Source organism: Lithobates pipiens, unplaced genomic scaffold (genome assembly GCF_037356315.1).
Source record: "Lithobates pipiens isolate NorthernLeopardFrog02 unplaced genomic scaffold, aLitPip1_a1.2 Scaffold_3, whole genome shotgun sequence".
NCBI classification, from domain to species: domain Eukaryota; kingdom Metazoa; phylum Chordata; class Amphibia; order Anura; family Ranidae; genus Lithobates; species Lithobates pipiens.
Window position 1 is genome coordinate 187907396 of NW_027507790.1, and position 20330 is coordinate 187927725.

Sequence of the window (20330 nt, forward strand, 5' to 3'; positions counted from 1 at the left end):
TAAAAAAATAAAGTAAAACAAACAATATTTAAAAAAATAAATTAAAAAAAACATCCATTGTACAGTATATGTACAAAAATTACAAAACATTGCTAGATGTATCCAGCTACCTCAAACTGATCTCTTCAATGACCATTTAACTGTGTGAATTTATGTGGGATTATTATGCTTCCTTTGTTATTTATACTCAATGCTTAAAGGTAAATGATGTGTTTCTGCATGGTAGGGGTTTAGGCTGGAGTCACACCTATGCATTTTTAGTGCATTTTGCAGATTTGCACTACAGAACGTGTTCCATAGGAAACTATGTTAAATGGACTGTAGTTCAAATCTTCAAGCCTTAGAAAGTTGAAACCAATTAGGTGCAGACCATTGGATTATGTTTAACTGTTGATATATTTAATTAAAACTATTTAAAGAGGTTGTAAAACTACATTTTTTATCAATATCTTATCTATATGCGGCATAGATCAGAAAAATAGCTGTTATTTCTGCAGAAATTTTCCATTTACCTGTTATATGCATATGCTTTTTCTGAACTTCCTCCATTAGTGTATCTATGATCTCCTCAGCTTCCAGTTTTTAGAACGCGCTCCATGCAGCAAAGTCACGTCTTCAAATGAACTACAATTACCTTGATGCTTAGTGACATCGTGCATGCGCAGTGCTGCTTTTCCGCTGTGTCAAAGAACGAGAACAAGCCTTGTTCTCATTTCTCACCGCCCAGCAGCCACGCCCATTCCCGCCTCCCCAGCACGCCCATACACTGAATAAACATAAAGGGGTGTAGTAAAGGCTGTGCTGCTGAGATCGTCATTCTGATTGCAATAACATGACATGGGAGGTGGAGCTACAGCGTCTTAGACACGCTCACGGCTCCCCTGCCTCCCGTGCCTGTGAACGTACACAGCGTCTCCCCGCAGGGATGTAGTCCCAAGGGAGGGGGTGAGCACGCTGACTAACCCCCAGCCAGAACAGCTCGGATGATGGGAGCAAGCTGACAGAGGAGGAACAGGAAGTGAGAAATTCAGACAAAGAAAAAATACATTTAGAAGGGAAATTGAAGGAAAAGGTAAGTGAACCAGCAATGCACTAGCTTAACCACTTACTGACCGCTGCACGCCGATGTATGTCCCTACTTTGGGGACGAATATTGTTGTTATGGCAGCAGCTAGGTGCCGTAACCCCGTTATTCCTGTGTTCAGCCAGCGGTCGGCTACAAAATAAAAGTGGTCTCTGTGGCGGTATCGCCGCAAGATCACGTTTATCGGTGGCGGGAGAGGGCCCCCTCCTCCCGCCGCGATCCGGTGCCCTCCACCGCTTACTGGAGCCATCAGCAGCGGTGGAGGCGATCGCGTCTGCCTTCTTGCTAGGTATGGAGACGAGTGAGGGAAAACAGATGTCCCCCACCCATCTCCATACCATAGCAGGGCGGAAGCAACGTCAAAACATCACTTCCGCCAACAGGCACATTTTTTTGTTGTCATTTTAAATTACAACATTTTTTTTCATTTAAGTCTAAATATGAGATCTGTGGTCTTTTTGACCCCAGATCTCATATTTAAGAGGTCCTGTCATGCTTTTTTCTATTACAGGGGATGTTCACATTCCTTGTAATAGTAATAAATGTGACACAATTTTATTTTATTTTTTTAAACGGTGTAAAAATAAAAGGTAAAATAAATAATAAAAAAAAATGTTTTAAACGCACCCTGCCCCGCCGAGGTCGTGTGCAGAAGCAAATGCATTCATGAGTAGCGCCTGCATATGAAAACAGTGTTCAAACACACGTGAGGTATCGCGGTGATCAGTAGAGTGAGAGCAATAATTCTAGCCCCAGACCTCCTCTGTAACGCAACACATGCAACCGGTAGAATTTTTTAAATGTCGCCTATGGAGATTTTTAAGGGTAAAAGTTTTCCATGAGCGGGCACAATTTTGAAGTGTGACATGTTGGGTATCAATTTGCTCGGCGTAACATTATCTTTCACAATATAAAAAAAAAATGTGCTTTGCAGTGTTATAAGTGGCACCGCTCCCACTGGCTGTACACTCCAAATCCGTAGCTCTCAGCGTGGTGTCAATCATATAGGAGGAAAGAACCATAGTGCAAATCGCTAATAAAAAAGTATCAATTTCCATATACAAATCCACTCATATTTCAGAAGTAAAAATCAGGCATTTCACAATACAATCCTCAGCATACACGACTCCACCTAGTCCCAGCGTGATTATGTTACGGCCCACCTCACTCATGGCGTCCAATGGGCTTTCTTAAAGGTTCAGGCTCATTGGGCGCTACGAGTGAGGTGGACAGTGATGTAATCATGCTGGGACTAGGTAGAGTTGTGTATGCTGAGGATTGTGTTGTAAAATTTCCATTTTATACTTCTGAAATATGAGTGCATTTTTATATGGAAATAAATACTTCTTATTAGCGATTTGCACTATGGTTCTTTCCTGTTGCCTCCTATATGATTGACACCATGCTGAGAGCTGCTGAGAGCTACAGATTTGGAGCGTACAGCCAGTGGGAGTGGTGCCACTTATAACACTGAAAAGCGCATATAGACCTCCTGTAATTAGGGAGGCCCAATCAAGCAGATGAGAAGACACCCATAGGTGGGGTGAAGGCCACTGTGGTGATCGGAGGCAAATACTGAAGAGTTGTTGGTGTATGGGACTGCAACCACGGACATTCAATTATTTATTTATGGACTGTATATATGTTTAACAGAAAAGATGGACTCACAAAAACTTATTATATATGGATGATTTTTACACTGTTTTCAGATTTTTTTATGCACTATATTGAAGGAGAGCGCTTTACTTTTTTTGTGACTATATATATTCATTGCATTTTGTACAGGTGGTTGGATGGATAATGGTGCCTCCTATAGTATTAAGACCCCTTTCACACTGAAGGTGTTTTTCAGGCACTTTAGCGCTAAAAGTAACACATGTAAAGCACCTGAAAAAAGCCTCACCTGCAATCCCAGTGGGAAAGCCAGAGGGCTTACACACTGGGGCTCTGCGCTGGCAGGACGTAAAAAAAAGTCCCGCAAGCAGCTTCTTTAAAGCGGAGGTCCACCCTAAAGTGGACCTCCGCTCATCGGAACCCTCCCCCCCTCCGGCGCCACAATTGGCACCTTTCAGGGGGGAGGGGGGGGTGCAGATACCTGTACAGTACAGGTATTCTGCACCCACTTCCGGGATAGCTCTCTGCGGAAAGAGGCGTAGATTACGCCCCTTTCCGCAAGTGCCCGCCCCTTTCCGCAAGTGCCCCGCTGCCTGCAGGGAAACACACAGATCCCAGAGGCAGCGGGGACCGTCCTTATTGCGCAGCGCGATTCGCGCATGCGCAGTAGGGAACCGGGAAATGAAGCCGAAAGGCTCCATTTCCTGATTCCCATACCCAAGATGGCGGCGGCAGCACCTTACAGACGATCTAGAGATCGGCTTCGGGTGCCGACATCGCGGGCGCGCTGGACAGGTAAGTGTCACTATTTTAAAAGTCAGCAGCTGCAGTATTTGTAGCTGCTGGCTTTTAAAAAAAAAAAATGCGGAGTCCCCGTGGACTCCCGCTTTAAGAGCGGTGTAGACACCGCTCCTAAAGCGCCTCTGCCCATTGAAATCAATGGGCAGCGTCGCTGAAGTGCCTGCAAAGTGCCTCGGCAGCAGCGCTTTGCAACCTTTATTCGGCCGCTAGTGGGGGTTAAAAGCGATTCGCTGGCGCTCCAAAAAGCGCTGCAGAAATGTTGGTAAAGCGACTCTAAAGCTAGCAACGCTTTACCGCCGACACCCAGGTGCTGCCAGTGTGAAAGGGCTCTTAGTAATAATAGGTGGTTTGTACACAGGGATAGCGTGGAAAGGTTTTTTCACATTTATATAGTTTACTTGGCTATGCTGTCTAGCATTGGTACTGGGATCTCTAGGCTGCCTAAACATAATTACAGCTTTTGACAGTTAAGAGATTTATACATTTTAAATGTGTCTTTAGCCATTTACTTAGAAACTAGCTTTAATTCCAAATTCAACCTTTAGTAGAATAATCTGTCCTCTGCCAGCATGATGCAGAGCATAATTCTAGCTCTCTGTGGGAGCAGTGATCTGTCTGATAAGTCCTTTGCTGAGTCAGAGTTAGAGCTAATTAGGGGAACTTGAATTTTGCTGATTGAGTTATAGGTCTTACTCAGCAGGGGGCAGTTCAGACTTATGCAGAGAGACCACTGCTTCCCTTTTGAAATCACTGGCAGGAGACAGGCTTTTCTACTTGGCCTGTAGTCACCTTTTGTTTTGAAGCACATGGAATGTATTTTGCTGACTTAAACTAAAGGTTTAATTGGGCTTTAAGAATACTACAGGGAAACCTTACTGTTTGCAGAACTGTAAAAGCTATTATTGTGCTGCGGTTTGTAAATTTGATGGAGGGTCTTAGTGTAAGGTAACTTGTCACACAAGTTAAATATCACTCTTGCTATTTTAATTTGCAATGCTGAATCATCATACTCTGCAAATATATATAGTATGTGTTCAATGTGGGTTGATTTTATTGCGGTATTAGTTGTGAGCGTGACTTGCTTTTCTATTTGTCAAATTGCAGACCTCAGCAAATCTTCTGCGGCTCTTTTTCCAAATGAATATCTGAAAAGGAAGCAGAGTTTCCAGAGAGCAAGTTGTGCAAAATGGCCATTACCTAGCTGCAATCGACTCTTTAGAGTGTTTGGGGGTAAGAGTTTAATGCGTCGATTCAGATGGGCTTTTTTATGGGTTAGTGCACTCAGCACAAAGAATGTGGCACTTCATATGATAAGCAAAAGCCAAATCATTGTTTTAATTCATAGTTAAAGGACCACCATGCGCAAACCATCAGCTTTTCATAAACCAATTTATGTAAAAGGGTTTTGATCAATCTGGTGGAATGGAAAACCTTAACTATGATAAATGATTAACTAAATGTACTCTTCCTTGAGAAGAGATGGGATATCATTACCTTGTATAAATAGACAAATGGTCCATATACTTCACTTGGTAAAAAAGGTGTTCGCTTTAAGGGAGCACACTAAACCTGGAGGAAAAAAGGTTTATCCTATGCACAAAGAAAGAGTTCATTACAGTAAGAGCTGTGAAGGTGTGAAATAGTCTTCTACAGTATCTAGTCCTAGCCAACTCTAAATTGGTTCAAAAAAGGGCTTGATGTCTTTCTATATGCAGAAAATGTAACTGACAGTTTTTATATATCTATATATATATATATATATATATATATATATATATATATATATATATATATATATATATATATATATATATATATATATATAATATATATATATGAAATACCAATGCATATTGTTGATTCAGGGAGTATCTGGTTGCATTAGGGGATCAGGAAAAATCCTTTTCCTTTTGGAGCAAATTGGACCATGCTTTTTTATGTTGAAAAAATAAGTTTTTCTGAAACTAGTTGAACATACAAAGGTACCAAAATGTGGCATGATACAGTAAAGTAAGATATGACATGCATCAGTACAATAGAACACAGCAATGCAGGAAAATACATGACCATAAAGATAATTCTGTAGTTGTCCAAAAATGATAGGCCAATACAATTAAGCAGAACACATGTTGCATGCATAGCACTTGGTGTATAGTGTCACAAAGACAGAAACGAGCACAGTAAAAGATACTAAGGTGACAGTGGGTGGGAGGTCATATCAGCAGTTTACCACAAGGCACAGATCTGGCTATGTTAGAAATAAACAGACAGAGAACAATACATACACAGGTGGCCGTGTGTTCCAACCATAAATCCCAGATTTTACTATGCTTAGAGGTACAGCCTCTTTGTATATATATATTAACTTTTTTTGTAGAGGAGAGTACAATTGATATACACAATCCAGAATTAGAGTGTTGGGAGGAAGTGCCTGCATCCAGTTACAAACTACCACTTTCTCTTTCGTTCGCTGCTTGACACAGCTCCACTAATCTTGACCATAGGGTTGTTACGCCACCTTCAGGAGAGGTCTAGGCAGAACATGTTATACATGTGAAAAAAACAAAACTTTACAGTTCCCCCAGGGGGCATTCCCTCCAGTAATAACCCTTCAGCCTGCGTCCTGCAGCTGAGTTTTTTTTCTGCCTAGTGTAGTAGATGGACCTAGGATCCCTGCTGGACCATCAGTCCTGGGATTTTTTTGCGGAAGTTTGCCTTTTACGCAAGATTTTAAGATCTTGTGATCTGCTATCAACAGCCGGCTGAGTGACAGGCTGGATAATCTAGATCCTTGTAGTCTCCCCAGCCTGGCCATCGAGCATGTGCAGACTGTCATGGTTATGCATTAGAGTTGTTCTCCTTACCTGTCTGCATGTGTTCATTTCTAGAGACCAGCCGAGCTTCACCTGACTGCTTTTATTTCCTTCCTCTGGAATGGCTCCACCCTAGCCCCTATCAGACTACACTATATTAACCTTTGCACTGCTAGCCTATCCTGCTGATCAACCTTTGTGTATTAGCTTCCTGTTTCCTGTCGTGTGCTCTGCTTCTGATTTCCGTTACCGACCTTGGCGTGTTCTGACCTTCCCTGCTTGCCTGTGACCCTGACCTATTGGCGTGTACCCGACTATTCTGTTCTGCTTGTGGCCCCGACCTTGGCTTTGTCCCTCACCATCCCTATCCTCCTGTTACCTACTGTGGGTGTGAGCTGGGGGACCCTGGGGGTCGCGACCTGGAGCCAGTTGCAGCCAAGACCATCTTCACCACTCGAAGCTCTGGTGAACACCAGCTGGCTCTTAGACTCCGTGCCCCGGGGAATCTTACGCTCTTACCCCAGTGGGATCTGTCCCCCGTCTGCAGCCGTCAGCCGTAGGGTCCACAGCCTTGCGGTGCATCCCCAACCCTACGGTGTGCACCTGTCACCTGGGCTCTAGGTGACCTGGCACAGACCCTAGCTACACGCTGGGCCGGCCACGACATGCCCCTCAGGCTTCAGGGGCAGCCAGTGAGCGCAATGCTCCAAGGCATACATATGACCGGACTACCGATATCTTTGTCACAGTGTGCTGTGGCCAGCAGCCACCCCGTACTGATCGGAGAGTGGGTCTGTGATGGGATGTCCCCAGCTCGTCCGGATGGTAAGTACAGCTCTCCCTGCCTCGGCGGGATTGAGCAGCTGGGCGTTCCCTGGGAGGTCGATTCGGGGGTCTCTCTCTTCTCTCCCTGTCCCTATTCCCCCCCACCCCGTGGGGGATGCTGCATGATGGGCTGCTGAGCGGTGAGTGTACCTGTAGCCAGGGGTCCCCTGGGGGCTCTCACCTTAGATGGGGGGCTGTTCTGGGTGTCTGTGATCTCCCCACTGGGTGTCTGGAGGTCTGCATGTGCTGATCTCCATAGCGCTGTTCTGCCGCCATTTTCTCTGTCCTTTCACTGTGTACAGTTGTTTGTCGCCCATTTTCTCTGTGATTATGTCCTTTATACAGGGCTGCCGGCGGCCATTTTGTTGTAGTCCAGCACGGTTTTTATGCTCAGCGCTGGTCCCTGCTGCTCAGAGCAGCGTGGTTTTTTGCTCAGGACACCTGGGAGCTGTTACTGGACATGGGCACTTGTAACTTAACGGTGCAGAACTCGGTCGGGGTGGTGAATCCTGCGGTGGGGGCCCCTCAGTCTGCAACAGCTAGGAGGGTGGGACTGTGCACCTGTCCTAAGTCCCCAAGGGTGGCAGACAGGGTGGGTTAGCATGGCTTCAGAAACTGCTGTTTCTTCCCCAGAACTCCCTGCAATTGCAACCGGCTCGTCTGCAAACAGTGCAGTGCCTTTGGACGCTTTGTCGGCGGTCCTTCAAACGTTCGTTGCCAAGGTGCAGGCGGTGTGTGGGCGCAAAGGTGGTTAAAAAATGGCCCCTGCTTCCCCCCCGACCTCTGGGGAGAGCTCTGACGCAGACTCAGGCCCCGCTGAGACCAGCGGCCCCTGCTCTGTTGCTTTAGCTGATGCTGACCAGGACCGATTGGACAGTGAGGATGAGTCCCCGTCCGGGCCCGTGCAAGAAAAAGCGCAATTTGGAGCACTTATCACAGCTGTGTGTGATACCCTGAAAATTCAGGATACAGCAGGTTCCTCTGCTGAAGTAGCGGTCCATTTTGAGTCCCGTAAGCCAGCCAAGTTCATATACAAGGAATGGGAAAGACCGCAACGGACCTTCTCGGTCCCAAAAAGAATGGCAATGCGTTACCCCTTTGAGGAGAGCCTTCTTTAAAAATGGTTGGCTCCTCCGGTTGTGAACCCCCCAGTATCCAGGTTAAATAAAGTAACCACGATCCCAGTAGAGGGGACTCCTGTATTTAAGGACCCTACTGACAGGAAGGCTGAGGCAGTGGCCCGTTCCTTGTTTCCTTGTTTGGGGGATCCGCAATACGACCAGTACCGGCCACAGCACTTGTGTCGCAGACACTTACTGAATGGGCAAAACTTTTGCAACACGAATTGGAGAAGCAGCAGGCTACTCCCGCCTGCGTGGAACTAGCAGACCAGTTAGTGCACGGCCTTAAGTATGTCTGTGATGTGGCCCTGGATACGCTTCCCCTGCTATCCAGGGCTTCAGTGTCAGCAAGTGGTGCTGAGGCGCCTGATTTGGCTAAAATGCTGGTCTGCGGACCAGGTATCTAAAAAAGCCTTCACAGATCTCCCCTTGCTTGGTGAGCGGCTCTTTGGAGCCTCGTTGGATGACATTATTAAGAATGTCACAGGTGGGAAGAGTACCTTGCTCCCACAGGCCAGGAGGACTAAGGAGCCACGCCACAGGCAAGAGCCCTCATTTTCCGGTCAAAAGAGGCCTTTTCATCCGTGCGGAAATTCGGCTAAACACTCCCAGTCCGACAGGACGAACCACCCGTGTGACGCCCCCGCCCGTCACACGGGTGGGGAGTCGCCTTCGGGAGTTAGCAGGCTTGTTGGCCTCTCGGCTATCCGACCAATGAGTCTGCGAACTGATTTTCTCTGGCTACAAGATTAAGTTCCTCTCTTGGCCACCAAACAGATTCTTCCCCTCCAGCATACCCTTACTCCCGGCTCGCCGGGAGGCCCTAATGGGGGCGGTAAGGGACCTTCTAAGCCGCAGGGTGATAGTGAATGTTCCGGAGTCAGAAAGGTTCCAGGGGTTCTAATCCAATCTGTTTGTAGTCCCCAAAAAGAAAGGGGTACATCCAATCTTGGACCTAAAATCCCTCAATTGCTTTGTAAAAGTACAGAGGTTCAGAATGGAATCAGTTCACTCAGTGGTCGCTGCACTCCATCAAGGGGACTCCCTGGCGTCTTTGGACATCCAGGATGCGTACCTGCACATACCCATATGCCTTAGGCATCAGAGGTTTCTGCGATTTTCCATTGGGAAAGCCCACTACCAGTTTGTGGCTCTCCCTTTTGGCTTGGCATCAGCCCCCGAGTCTTTACCAAGGTATTGTCTCCAATTTTGGCGTTGTTGCGACAACGCGGGATCACGATCGTAGGTTACCTAGACAATCTCCTCCTGAGAGCAGCTTCCACCTCAGAATTAAAGGAGGATGTGGCGATCACCATGCAAACCCTGCAGGAATTTGGATGGCTGTTGAACCTGAAAAAGTCAGTGTTCATACCGACTCTTTGAGTACCTAAGCTTATTGCTGGACTCCATGGAAGCAAGAGTTTTTCTCCCTTCAGACAAACTGCAGACTCTCAGAGTCGCAGTAAAACTATTGATGAACCACAGGTGGTCATCGCTGCATTTTTGCAGGCGAGTCCTGGGCCTTCTTCGAGGTGGTAACGTACGCACAGTTTCACACCAGAGTCTTGCAGAAGGAGCTATCCTGGCTTTATCCTTCCATTGCATGTTTGGGTTGATGTCGGAGCTGTCTCTTCAAATGCTGTTACTACATACAGTCTAATATGAGAGAAGGAGCCATCTTTTGGGATCCATACAAACCTATTACAGGACAATTTTATGGTCCAGTTTATTGAGGCCCCAACTAGCAATGATGCTCTGTTGGACCTGGTAACCTCAAACCATGCAGAGTGTATTACTAATGTTCAGATAAAGAAACAACTGGGTAGCAGTGACCATAACATGATTTAATTTGATGTTAGCTGTAAGCAAAAATCACATACAGGAAAGATAAAATCACTTAATTTCAAGAGAGCAAATTTTGCAAAGATGAGGGCTGCTCTCCAGGACTTAGACTGGGAGAGAATATTGGCATCAATGGGCACAGAACAGAAATGGGAATTCTTCAAAAAGACTGTGATCTCACTGCAAAGTATATTCCCATGGGCAATAAGTTTAAAAGGCTAAAAATAAAACCTATGCGGCTCACGGCCAAAGTTAAAAAAGCTATAAACTATAAGAAAAGAGCTTTTAAAAAATATAAAAATGAAGGAACACTAGTGTCATTTAAATGTTACAAAGAATATAACAGAATATGTAAAAAGGAAATCAAGGATGCAAAAATTCAAAACGAAAGACAGATTGCAAAAGATAGTAGGACAAACCCTAAAAAATTCTTCAAATATATTAATAGTAAAAAGGTCAAGTCTGAGCATGTAGGCCCTTTACAAAATAATCTGGAGTGGGTGACTGGGGACAAAGAGAAGGCTAATTTATTAAATACTTTCTTCAGCTTTGTGTATACAGAGGAGCATGGGGGAGCTCATGTCCGTAATGGGGGTGGTAGTGACACAGTCCCAAATCCACAATGGCTCAAAAGTGATATGGTCCAGAAATATTTGGACAGAATAAAGGTGGATAAAGCACCTGGACCTGATGGCATCCACCCACGGATCTTAAAAGAATTGAGCTCTGTAATTTCAAAGCCATTGTATCTCATTTTTAGGGACTCATTAATGACAGGAATAGTACCACTGGAGTGGCGCAGGGCCAATGTGGTGCCTATATTTAAAAAGGGAACAAAGTCTTTACCAAATAACTATAGACCTGTTAGTTTAACTTCTATAGTTGGGAAGATACTGGAGAGATTAATAAAAGACCACATAGACGAGTTCTTGCAGGAAAAAAATATTTTAAAAAACAGACAGCATGGATTCATGAAAGACAGAAGTTGTCAGACAAACCTGATTTCTTTTTATGAGGAGGTAAGTAAAACCTTGGACAGAGGGGTGGTGGTGGACGTCGTATACTTGGATTTTGAAAAAGCATTCGATACAGTTCCGCACACGGCTCATATGTAAGGTAAAGTCTACAGGTTTGGAAATATCAGTTTGTAAATGGATAGAAAACTGTCTAAAAGACAGAATTCAGAGAGCAGTGGTTAATGATTCTTATTCTGAATGGTCTAAGGTTATCAGTGGTGTACCCCAAGGTTCAGTGCTAGAACCCTTACTTTTTAATATCTTTATAAATGATATTGGGTCTGGGATCAAAAGTAACATTTCCGTCTTTGCAGGTGACACCAAGCTATTCAGTGGAATAACATCCTTACAGGATGTCTCCAATTTACAAGCCACCCTCAATGCTCTGTCTAATTGGGCGACTATGGCAGATGAGGTTTAATGTTGAGAAATGTAAAGTTATACACTTGGGGGCTAAGAATATGCATGCATCATACATTTTAGGGGGAATACAACTGGGGGGATCCATAGTGGAGAAGGATCTGGGGGTTTTGGTAGATCATAAGCTCAATAATAGCATGCAATGCCAAGCTGCGGTTTCCAAAGCGAGCAAAGTTATTTCTTGTATTAAGAGAGGTATGGACTCCAGAGAGATATCATTTTGCCCCTGTTCAAATCATTAGTAAGACCTCACCTGGAATATGCAGTTCAGTTTTGGGCACCAGTTCTTAAAAAGGATATTGGGGAACTGGAGAAAGTGCAGAGAAGGGCAACCAAACTGATAAGAGGCATGGAGGAGCTCAGCTATGAGGAAAGATTAGAGGAACTGAATTTATTCACTCTTGATAAGAGGAGATTAAGGGGGGGATATGATCAACATGTACAAATATATAAGGGGTCCATATAGTGAACTTGGTGTTGAGTTATTCATTTTACAGTCAACAAAGAGGACAGGGGGGCACTCTTCACGTCTAGAGGAAAAGATATTTCATCTCTAAATACCGAAAGGTTTCTTCACAGTAAGAGCTGTGAAAATGTGGAATAGACTCCCTGCAGAGGTGGTTCTGGCCAGCTCAGTAGATTGCTTTAAGAAAGGCCTGGATTATTTAATATATATATATATATATATATATATATATATATATATATATATATATATATATATAACTGGGTACTAACATTTATAGGTAAAGTTGATCCATAGAAAATCCGATTGCCTCTAGGGGGATCAGGAAGAATTTTTTTCCCCTGCTTTAGCAAATTGGATCATGCTCTGCTGTTGTTTTTTTTTTTTTGCCTTCCTCTGGATCAACTGTGGGTATAGAATTTGGTATTAGGGATTGTATGATATTATTATTTTATTTTTCGTGGTTGAACTAGAGGGGCTTGTGTCTTTTTTCAACCTGACTAACTATGTAACTATGTAAAGCTCGTCCAGTCACGAGGCACAGCTGAGCCCCGTGTCCTGCACATGATGGTCTGCAAGGGGGTGAAGACAGTGTGGGTAGACAACTTGCAGACTAGGGTTTTGGTATCATACCATATCCAGTTTGTCAAAATGGGAAAGCTGGGCTGCTAGGTAGTAACTATTGAAATCAGGAAAAGGCTGCTTCCCTAGGGTCAGCTGGTTTTTCAATGTCTGCCAAGGTAGCTTATGCTGCTGCCACACACAAAGGTGTTTAATATGGAGTCATTGATTTTGAAGATTTGCAATGGTAGATACACCTGGGAATGCTATAAGATAAATACCACATATTTACATAAACTGTGTTAATAAATCAACTGAAAATATATATAATCAGTGGCTGCTTACCTCACGTTATGACCCTGTTTCACCAGTGAGTCATACCAAGCTGTTCCCTCTTATATAATCAAAGCCACATAGTGTGTTATCCTTCCGTTTTCCTTTATCGGCTACCCGCATCATAGGTACACTCAAGGGATGATGGTATATGAAACAAATTATACAATATCTAGTGTTTTCCGTATGGTAAAAATGAATTCTCATTAAAAACGTGTAATTACACTTACAAAAATGGCACTTGAGCCGTGCCAGCTGAATAAAGCTCATACATATGTATTGGCTTACCTCCGTGTAGCTAAGGATGCCCGGGGAATGATGTAGGAGATATGGGAGCGATGCACCAGAGCCCTTCAAATACAAGCAAATCATCTGCATAGAGGCCTATAGTTGAAGTCCACATATAAGGAGATTAGATCTAATGGAAATTGCTAATGGCTCTGCTACGCTAAAGTGTAGAGGAGAGAGGAGAGCTGGCAACCCTGGTGAGTGCCCCAGTATGCACGACGGGTCAGAGACCCAGTCGTTCACAGATACCCATGCTACCTGTGTTTGATATAACAGTTGCACCCACTTAATGAATTTGGGACCAAATCCGAAACATTTTAGACACTCTCAAAGACTACTCCATGCCACTGAATAGAACGCTTTGGCTGCATCCAATGCCACCACCACCCTAGTACCAACATGGTTATGACAGGCCTGGAGATTCATGAATTATCACTGTATGTTGTTTGCAATGCTTTTACTGAGCATGATGCTCGTCTGATCCATGTGGATTAAGAATAGAATCACCTGGTTGAGACAGGAAGTAAGCACTTTTGCCAGAATTGTAATGTCCACCTACAATAAGAAAGTAGGCCTGTACAATTCTGTAAGATTTTAGGAATACTGGGTTTTTTCCTGGTTTTTCGAATTAAGATTGTAAGAGCATCTCTCATAGAAGCTGGGAGGACGATAGAATTAAAAATGTCATTGAACGGGTCCAACAATTTTAGTAGCAACATATTGAAGAACGTGGCATAAAATTCAAGGGGAAACCCATCGAAGCTGGGGGCTTTGGCGGAGGCTTGTTTTGATTGGAGCATGCTGTATGAGGTTTTTTTTGCCTTCCTCCCGATTAGCTGTGGGTTTTGGGTTCTGTGGATGCAGGTTTTCATTTATTTGTTTCTTTTTCATTCATTGATGGACACAGCACTTTAATCTTGACCTTAGGGTTATATCGCCACCTTTAGGAGAGGACTAGGCCGAACACACAAAGAAACAGCACAGCACCACCCAGTGGCAATCCTACTGTCTATAACCCCTCACTCTGCTTCCAGCAGCTCAGTTTTTTTTCTGCCTAGTCTAGGAGAAGGACCTGGCTCCCTGTGGGGACCAATGGTCCTTGGAATTTTTTCGTTTTTCCTGTTTTTGATTCCTGTGATCTACAATCAACCAGACTGGGTGACAGGCTGGATAATTTAGATTCTGGTATGCGCTAGGTCGGCCACAACATGCCCCGTTCTGGTCCAGGGGCGGCTGGTGAGCTATATGCTCCAGGGCACACATATGACCAGGCTACTGCTGTCCGAGTCACAGTGTGCCATGGCCGACAGCCACCCCGTACTGCTCGGGTGATGGGTCTGTCTAAGGAGTGCGCCCTGCAGTCCCTGCAGGAGGCATAAGTATGGTTCCACCTGTCTTGGCAGGATAGAGTAGCTGGGCATTCCCTGGGAGGTTGACTAGCGGGTCTCTCTCTCCCTTTATTATTATTATTATTCAGGATTTATATAGCGCCAGCAATTTAAGCAGCGCTTTACAATATCAAAAGGAGACAATACAGTTGCAATACAATAAAAAAATACAAGAGGATTAAGAGGGCCCTGCTCAGAAGAGCTTACAATCTAATAGGGTGGGGCAGGTACAAAAGGTTATAACTATCGGGAATGAGCTGATGGAAGTGGTAGGAGATTAGTTGGAGACATTATAGGCTTCCCTGAAGAGATGAGTTTTCAGGGATTGCCTGAAGGTAGCAAGAGTAGGGGATAGCCGGACTAGTGGAGATAGCGAGTTTCAGAGGATGGGAGAGGCTCTGGAGAAATCCTGGAGACGAGCATGGGAGGAGGAGACGAGAGAGCTAGAGAGTAAGAGGTCTTGAGAAGAGCGGAGGGGACGATTTGGGTGATATTTGGAGACAAGATTGGTGATGTAGCTCGGGCAGAGTTGTGAATGGCTTTGTATGTTGTGGTTAGTATTTTGAATTTAATTTGCTGGGTGATTGGGAGCCAGTGTAGGGACTGGAGGAGAGGGTTGGCAGACACTGAGCAGTTGGTAAGGTGGATAAGTCTGGCAGCAGCATTCATGATAGACTGAAGAGGAGATAGCCTATGGAGAGGCAGGCCAATAAGAAGGGAGTTGCAATAGTCAAGGCGAGAGATAACGAGGGAGTGAATGAGGAGCTTGGTGGTTTCATTTGTTAAAAAGGGGCGAATTTTAGAGATGTTACGGAACTGAATTCTACAAACTTTTGACAACAATTGGACTTGGGGCTGAAATGACAAGTCAGAGTCTAGGATTACACCTAGTACCCTGGTGTGAGGGGAGGGCCTGATGGTTGCATTGTTGCTTTTGATGGAAAAGTAATGGAGGGGGGCATGTGCAGGGGGGAATATTAATAGCTCAGTTTTAGAGAGATTTAGCTTTAGGAAGTGGTGTGACATCCATGCTGATATGTCAGTGGCAACGCAGGTGCAGGGGAACCGGTTGCTCTCCCTGCATCTCCCCCTCCTCCCTATTCTAGGGACCGCTATGTGACTGGGCATAGGGGGTGTGGAGCACGTACCTGGCCGGGGGTCCTCTGAGTGGTCTCTGGGTCCTGGCAGGGGGCTGCGCTGGGTGGTTGGTGGTCCGCTCGTATTTTTTCTCTATTTAGGCTGCCGTTTTGAGTGTCATGTGCTGCCATGTGGGGGGACTGGCTGCCATGGGAACCGCGGGCCATTTTCTTGTAACCGCGGCCATTTTACTGGAGTCCGGCAGCCATTTTCCCAGCGTTTTCAGACTTCTCTGCTGAGGCGGTCATCGGCCAATTTCTGGTAGCCCAAGGTCGGTCATGCTCTAGTGCTGAGGCTTTAGCCCCTGTACACACGGTCGGAAATTCAGATGGAAAAGGTCCGATCGGACCATGTTGTCAGATGATCCTACCGTGTGTGGGCTCTATCAGACTTTTTCCGTCGGAATGTCCAACCAACAAAGTTTGAGAGCTGGATATAACATTTTCTGACAACATGATCCGATCAGACTTTGTCCGATTGTTTGTAGATAATTCCGATTGGACAAAGTGCCACGCATGCTCAGATCAAATTACGACACCAAAGCTATTGGCTACTAGCCACAACGTAGTCCCATTGTAACGAATGAACGTCATCATGTTCTGAACGATCGGATTTTCCAACAACTTTGTCCAACCGTGTGTATGCAACACCAGTTTCGGACAAAATCCGTCAGAAAAAATCCGACGGATTTTGTTATCGGAATGTCTGACCATGTGTACAAGGGCTTAGACTTGTACAGCGTGAAAAAGGACATAGGACACCTTGTGGCAGGCAGAGAAGAGAGCGGACGGTGGCAGCACAGCGCATCACCTGGGTCAGGGTGGTGAGTCCAGCGGGGGGCCCCTCAGTCTGTGGCAGCTAGGAGGGTGGACATTTGTGTTTGCTTGCCTTAGGTCCCTAAGGGTGACAGGCAAGCGTGGGTTTGGCATGGCGTCAGAGGCTGGCACTTCTTCTCCAGACACCCCTGTTTTAGCAACCGGTTCCCCTGCACCTGCATTGCCTATGGACACTCTGTCTGCAGTCCTGGAATCATTTGTTGCCAGGGTGGAAGCGGCATGCGGGTGAGAGGGGAGAGCTCTGATTCAGACTCGGGTCCCGCTCTGGCAAATGGCCCCTGTTCTGACGTTTCAGAGAATGTGGACCAGGACCACATCCTCGGACAGTGAGGAAGACTCTGCATCCGTGTCAGAGCAGGAGAAAGTGCTAGTAGGAGCACTTATCACAGCGGTGCGGAATACCTTAAAGATAGAGGATACGGCAGGGACATCTGCAGAGGTGACTGTCCCTTTTGGGTCCCACAAGCCCGCCCGCACTGCTAAGGTGTTTCCATATTTAACTTATTTTGATACGTTTATTTACAAGGAATGGGGACGCCCGCAGCGGGCCTTTGAGGAGAGTTTCCTGAAAAAATGGGCATCTCCTCCGGTTGTTGACCCCTGGTATCCAGGTTAAATAAGGTAACCACGATTCCGGTGGAAGGGTCCCCCTCTTTCAAGGACCCTGCCAACAGAAGGGCCGAGGCAGTTGCTCGGTCTATGTTTACGGTGGTGGGGTCAGCATTGCGGCCAGTGTTGGAGGCCCTGGTGTCACAAACGCTTAATGTATGGGCTAAGTTGTTGCGAGTTGGAGAAGGAACAGGTTTCCCCGGTCTGTGTAGAACTGGCAGACCAGTTGGTGCATGGCCTTAAGTATGTCTGTGATGCGGCCCTGGATACGACCCCTTTGCTTTTTAGAGCCTCAGTATCGGCAGTGGTGCTGTGTCGCTTGATTTGCCTTAAATGCTGGTCTGCGGAACAGGCATCTAAGAAAGAGCTGGTGGATTTGCATTTCCAAGATGAGAGGCTATTTGGAGCCTCGCTGGATGACATTATTGAGAATGTTACTGGGGGGAAAAAGTACTTGCCAAAGTCCAGAAAGGGTTAGGAGCCACGTCGTAGGCAGGAGCCCTGCTTTTCTGCTCAGAAGCCGCCCGACAAAAGCGTCACTGGTTTCTCAAGCCAAATAAGCCTGCAAGCAAATCCGTTGCCACATGAAGGTTTACCCCTGCCCGACTCTCGGGTGGGGGGGTCACCTTCGGGCGTTTGCAGTACGGTGAACCTCCCTCCTTTCCTACCAGTGGGTCTGCGAACTGGTTTCGTCAGGCTACAAAATAGGGTTTCTTTCTTGTCCGCCAAACAGTTTTTTTACCTCCAACCTTTATCTTCTTCCAGCTCGCCAGGAGGCCCTGTTTGGGGCAGTACAGGACCTACTGCTGCGTGGGGTGATAGTACCTGTCCCGATGTCGGAAAGGTTTCAGGGATTCTACTCCAATCTGTTTGTAGTCCTGAAGAAAGAAGGTGTTCGTCCGGTCCTGGATCTCAGGGCCCTCAATTGCTTTGTGAAGGTGCAAAGATTCAGGATGGAATCGGTTTGTTCTGTGGTCGCTGCACTTCATCAAGGGGATTTCTTGGCGTCTTTGAACATCAAGGACGCATACTTGCATGTCCCCATATGCATCAGACGCCAGAGGTTTCTGCGATTTGCGGTCGGGGATGAGCACTACCAATTTGTAGCTCTTCCCTTTGGCCTAGCGACGGCACCAAGGGTCTTCACCAAAGTGCTGGCCCCAATCCTGGCGTTGCTGAGACAACGAGGGATCACAATCATGAGTTACTTGGACGACCTCCTCTTGAGAGCAGCTTCTGCCTCAGAATTAAGGGAGGATGTGGTGATCACCATACAGGCTCCCTGGGAGTTTGGTTGGGTGTTGAACCTCCACAAGTCGGTGTTGGTGCCAACTCAATGCCTGGAGTACCTGGGGTTGGTCCTGGACTCCTCAGAGGCGAGAGTCTTCCTCCCTTCGGACAAGCTGCAGACTCTTCAATCTGCAGTGCAGTTATTGATGTCCTGCAGGTGGTCATCGCTGTGTTTTTGAATGCGAGTTCTGGGCCTCATGGTAGTCACTTTCGAGGCGGTACTGTATGCTCAATTCCACACTTGAGTCTTGTTGAAAGAGATCCTGTCATAATGGGACAAATCTCCAACATCCCTGGATTGTCAAATTTGGGTGAGTCAGCCAGTCAGGGATTCACTTCTCTGGTGGCTGAGGTCTCTGGCCCTTCTGTCCGGGAAGTCATTCCTGCCTCTTCATTTGACAGCGATCACGATGGATGCCAGCCTGACCGGCTGAGGGGAGTTTGGGGCGTCCAGTCGGCCCAGGGTCGCTGGACGCAGGAAGAATCCCGCCTGCCGATCAATGTGCTGGAGCTTCGGGCGATCAGGCGGTACCTCTCCACATGGTCATATAGGCTGTAGGGGCATCCAGTGAAGATTCAGTTGGACAACGGCACAGCGGTGGCATATGTCAATCATTAAGGAGGGACAAGGAGTTCAGCTGCAGCGCTGGAGGTCTCTCACATCCTACAGTGGGTAGAGCAGCGTGTGCTGGCTTTGTCAGCCATAAAAATTCCACGTGTAGAAAACTGGCAGGCGGACTATCTCAGTCATCAGTTGCTGGACCAGGGGGAATGGTCACTGCATCCGGAAGTCTTTCGGCTCATTTGCCTAAGGTGGGGCATGCTGGATGTGGATCTCTTAGCCTCTCGGCTCAATGGGAAGGTACAGAGGTTTGTGGCCAGGTCAAAAAATTCCTGGGCAGACGCGTCAGACGCTTTGGTGGCTTCATGGGGGTGTGGGGGCCGAGGGAAATACGGTGATTCTGATTGCCTTAGATTGGCCTCAACGTCCTTGGTATGCCGACATAGTAGGAATGGTGGCGGATGTTTTTTGGCGGCTGCTGATGCGGGAGGACCTGCTGTCACAAGGTCCAATACTTCACCCTGCTTTACCGTTGCTAGTTTTAACGGCATGGTTGTTGAAAGCCAGGTGCTGAGGGACCGGGGACTATTGGCTTCGGTAATTTCCACTATGCTGAGGGCACGGAAGTCTTCTTCCCACAAGATTTATCTTCGCACGTGGAAGGCCTACATCTCCATGTGTGAGCAGATGGGGTGGCGTCCGCATATATATTCAGTTTCCAGGATCCTGCTGTTTTTACAGCGTGGAGTGGATCAGAAACTTGCATTGAGTACCATTAAGGGGCAGGTATCAGCTTTGGCTGTCTTTTTTTCAGCGACCGTTAGCAACTCACTCATTGGTGCGTACATGGTGCGTACATTTGTTCAGGGGGTTCGGCATATGGCTCCTCCTGTACAACTGCCACTGCCCCTGGGGGATTTGAATCTGGTGCTCTCGGTGCTTCAGAAACCACTGTTTGAAAACATTAGGGAGATCCTGTTGTTGACACTCTCTCAGAAAGTAGTCTTTCTAGTGGCTATTACATCTGCAAAGCGGGTTTCTGAATTGGTGGTCTTGTCATGCAAGTCTCCTTACTTGGTACTTCACAAGCATAAGGTGGTGCTGCATCTGCAGCCTTCTTTTCTTCTGAAGGTTGTTTTGGCTTTTCATCTAAATGAGGACATTGTGCTCCCGTCTTTAGGTCCACGCATCCCAAGGAGGTTGCTTTACTTTCTTTGGATGTGGTCCAGGCTCTGCGGGTGTATCTGTCTGCTACGACTCCTTTCCAGATGTAGGACTCTCTGTATCAGTGGCTGGTCCGAAGAAGCACCTGTCAGTCTCGTCG

The 20330-nt window shown here is 46.4% G+C and overlaps 1 protein-coding gene across 5 annotated transcripts in view; it reads left to right on the plus strand.

Annotated features, from left to right (window-relative positions):
* RNF180 (ring finger protein 180) overlaps positions 1-20330 on the plus strand; it is a 141841-nt gene that overhangs the window by 109323 nt on the left and 12188 nt on the right. For all 5 annotated transcript variants that reach the window (XM_077462623.1, XM_077462625.1, XM_077462622.1 and 2 more), the window contains exon 6: positions 4604-4729. In XM_077462623.1, the coding sequence (XP_077318749.1) occupies positions 4604-4729 (126 nt within the window). The remainder of the gene's footprint in view (positions 1-4603; positions 4730-20330) is intronic.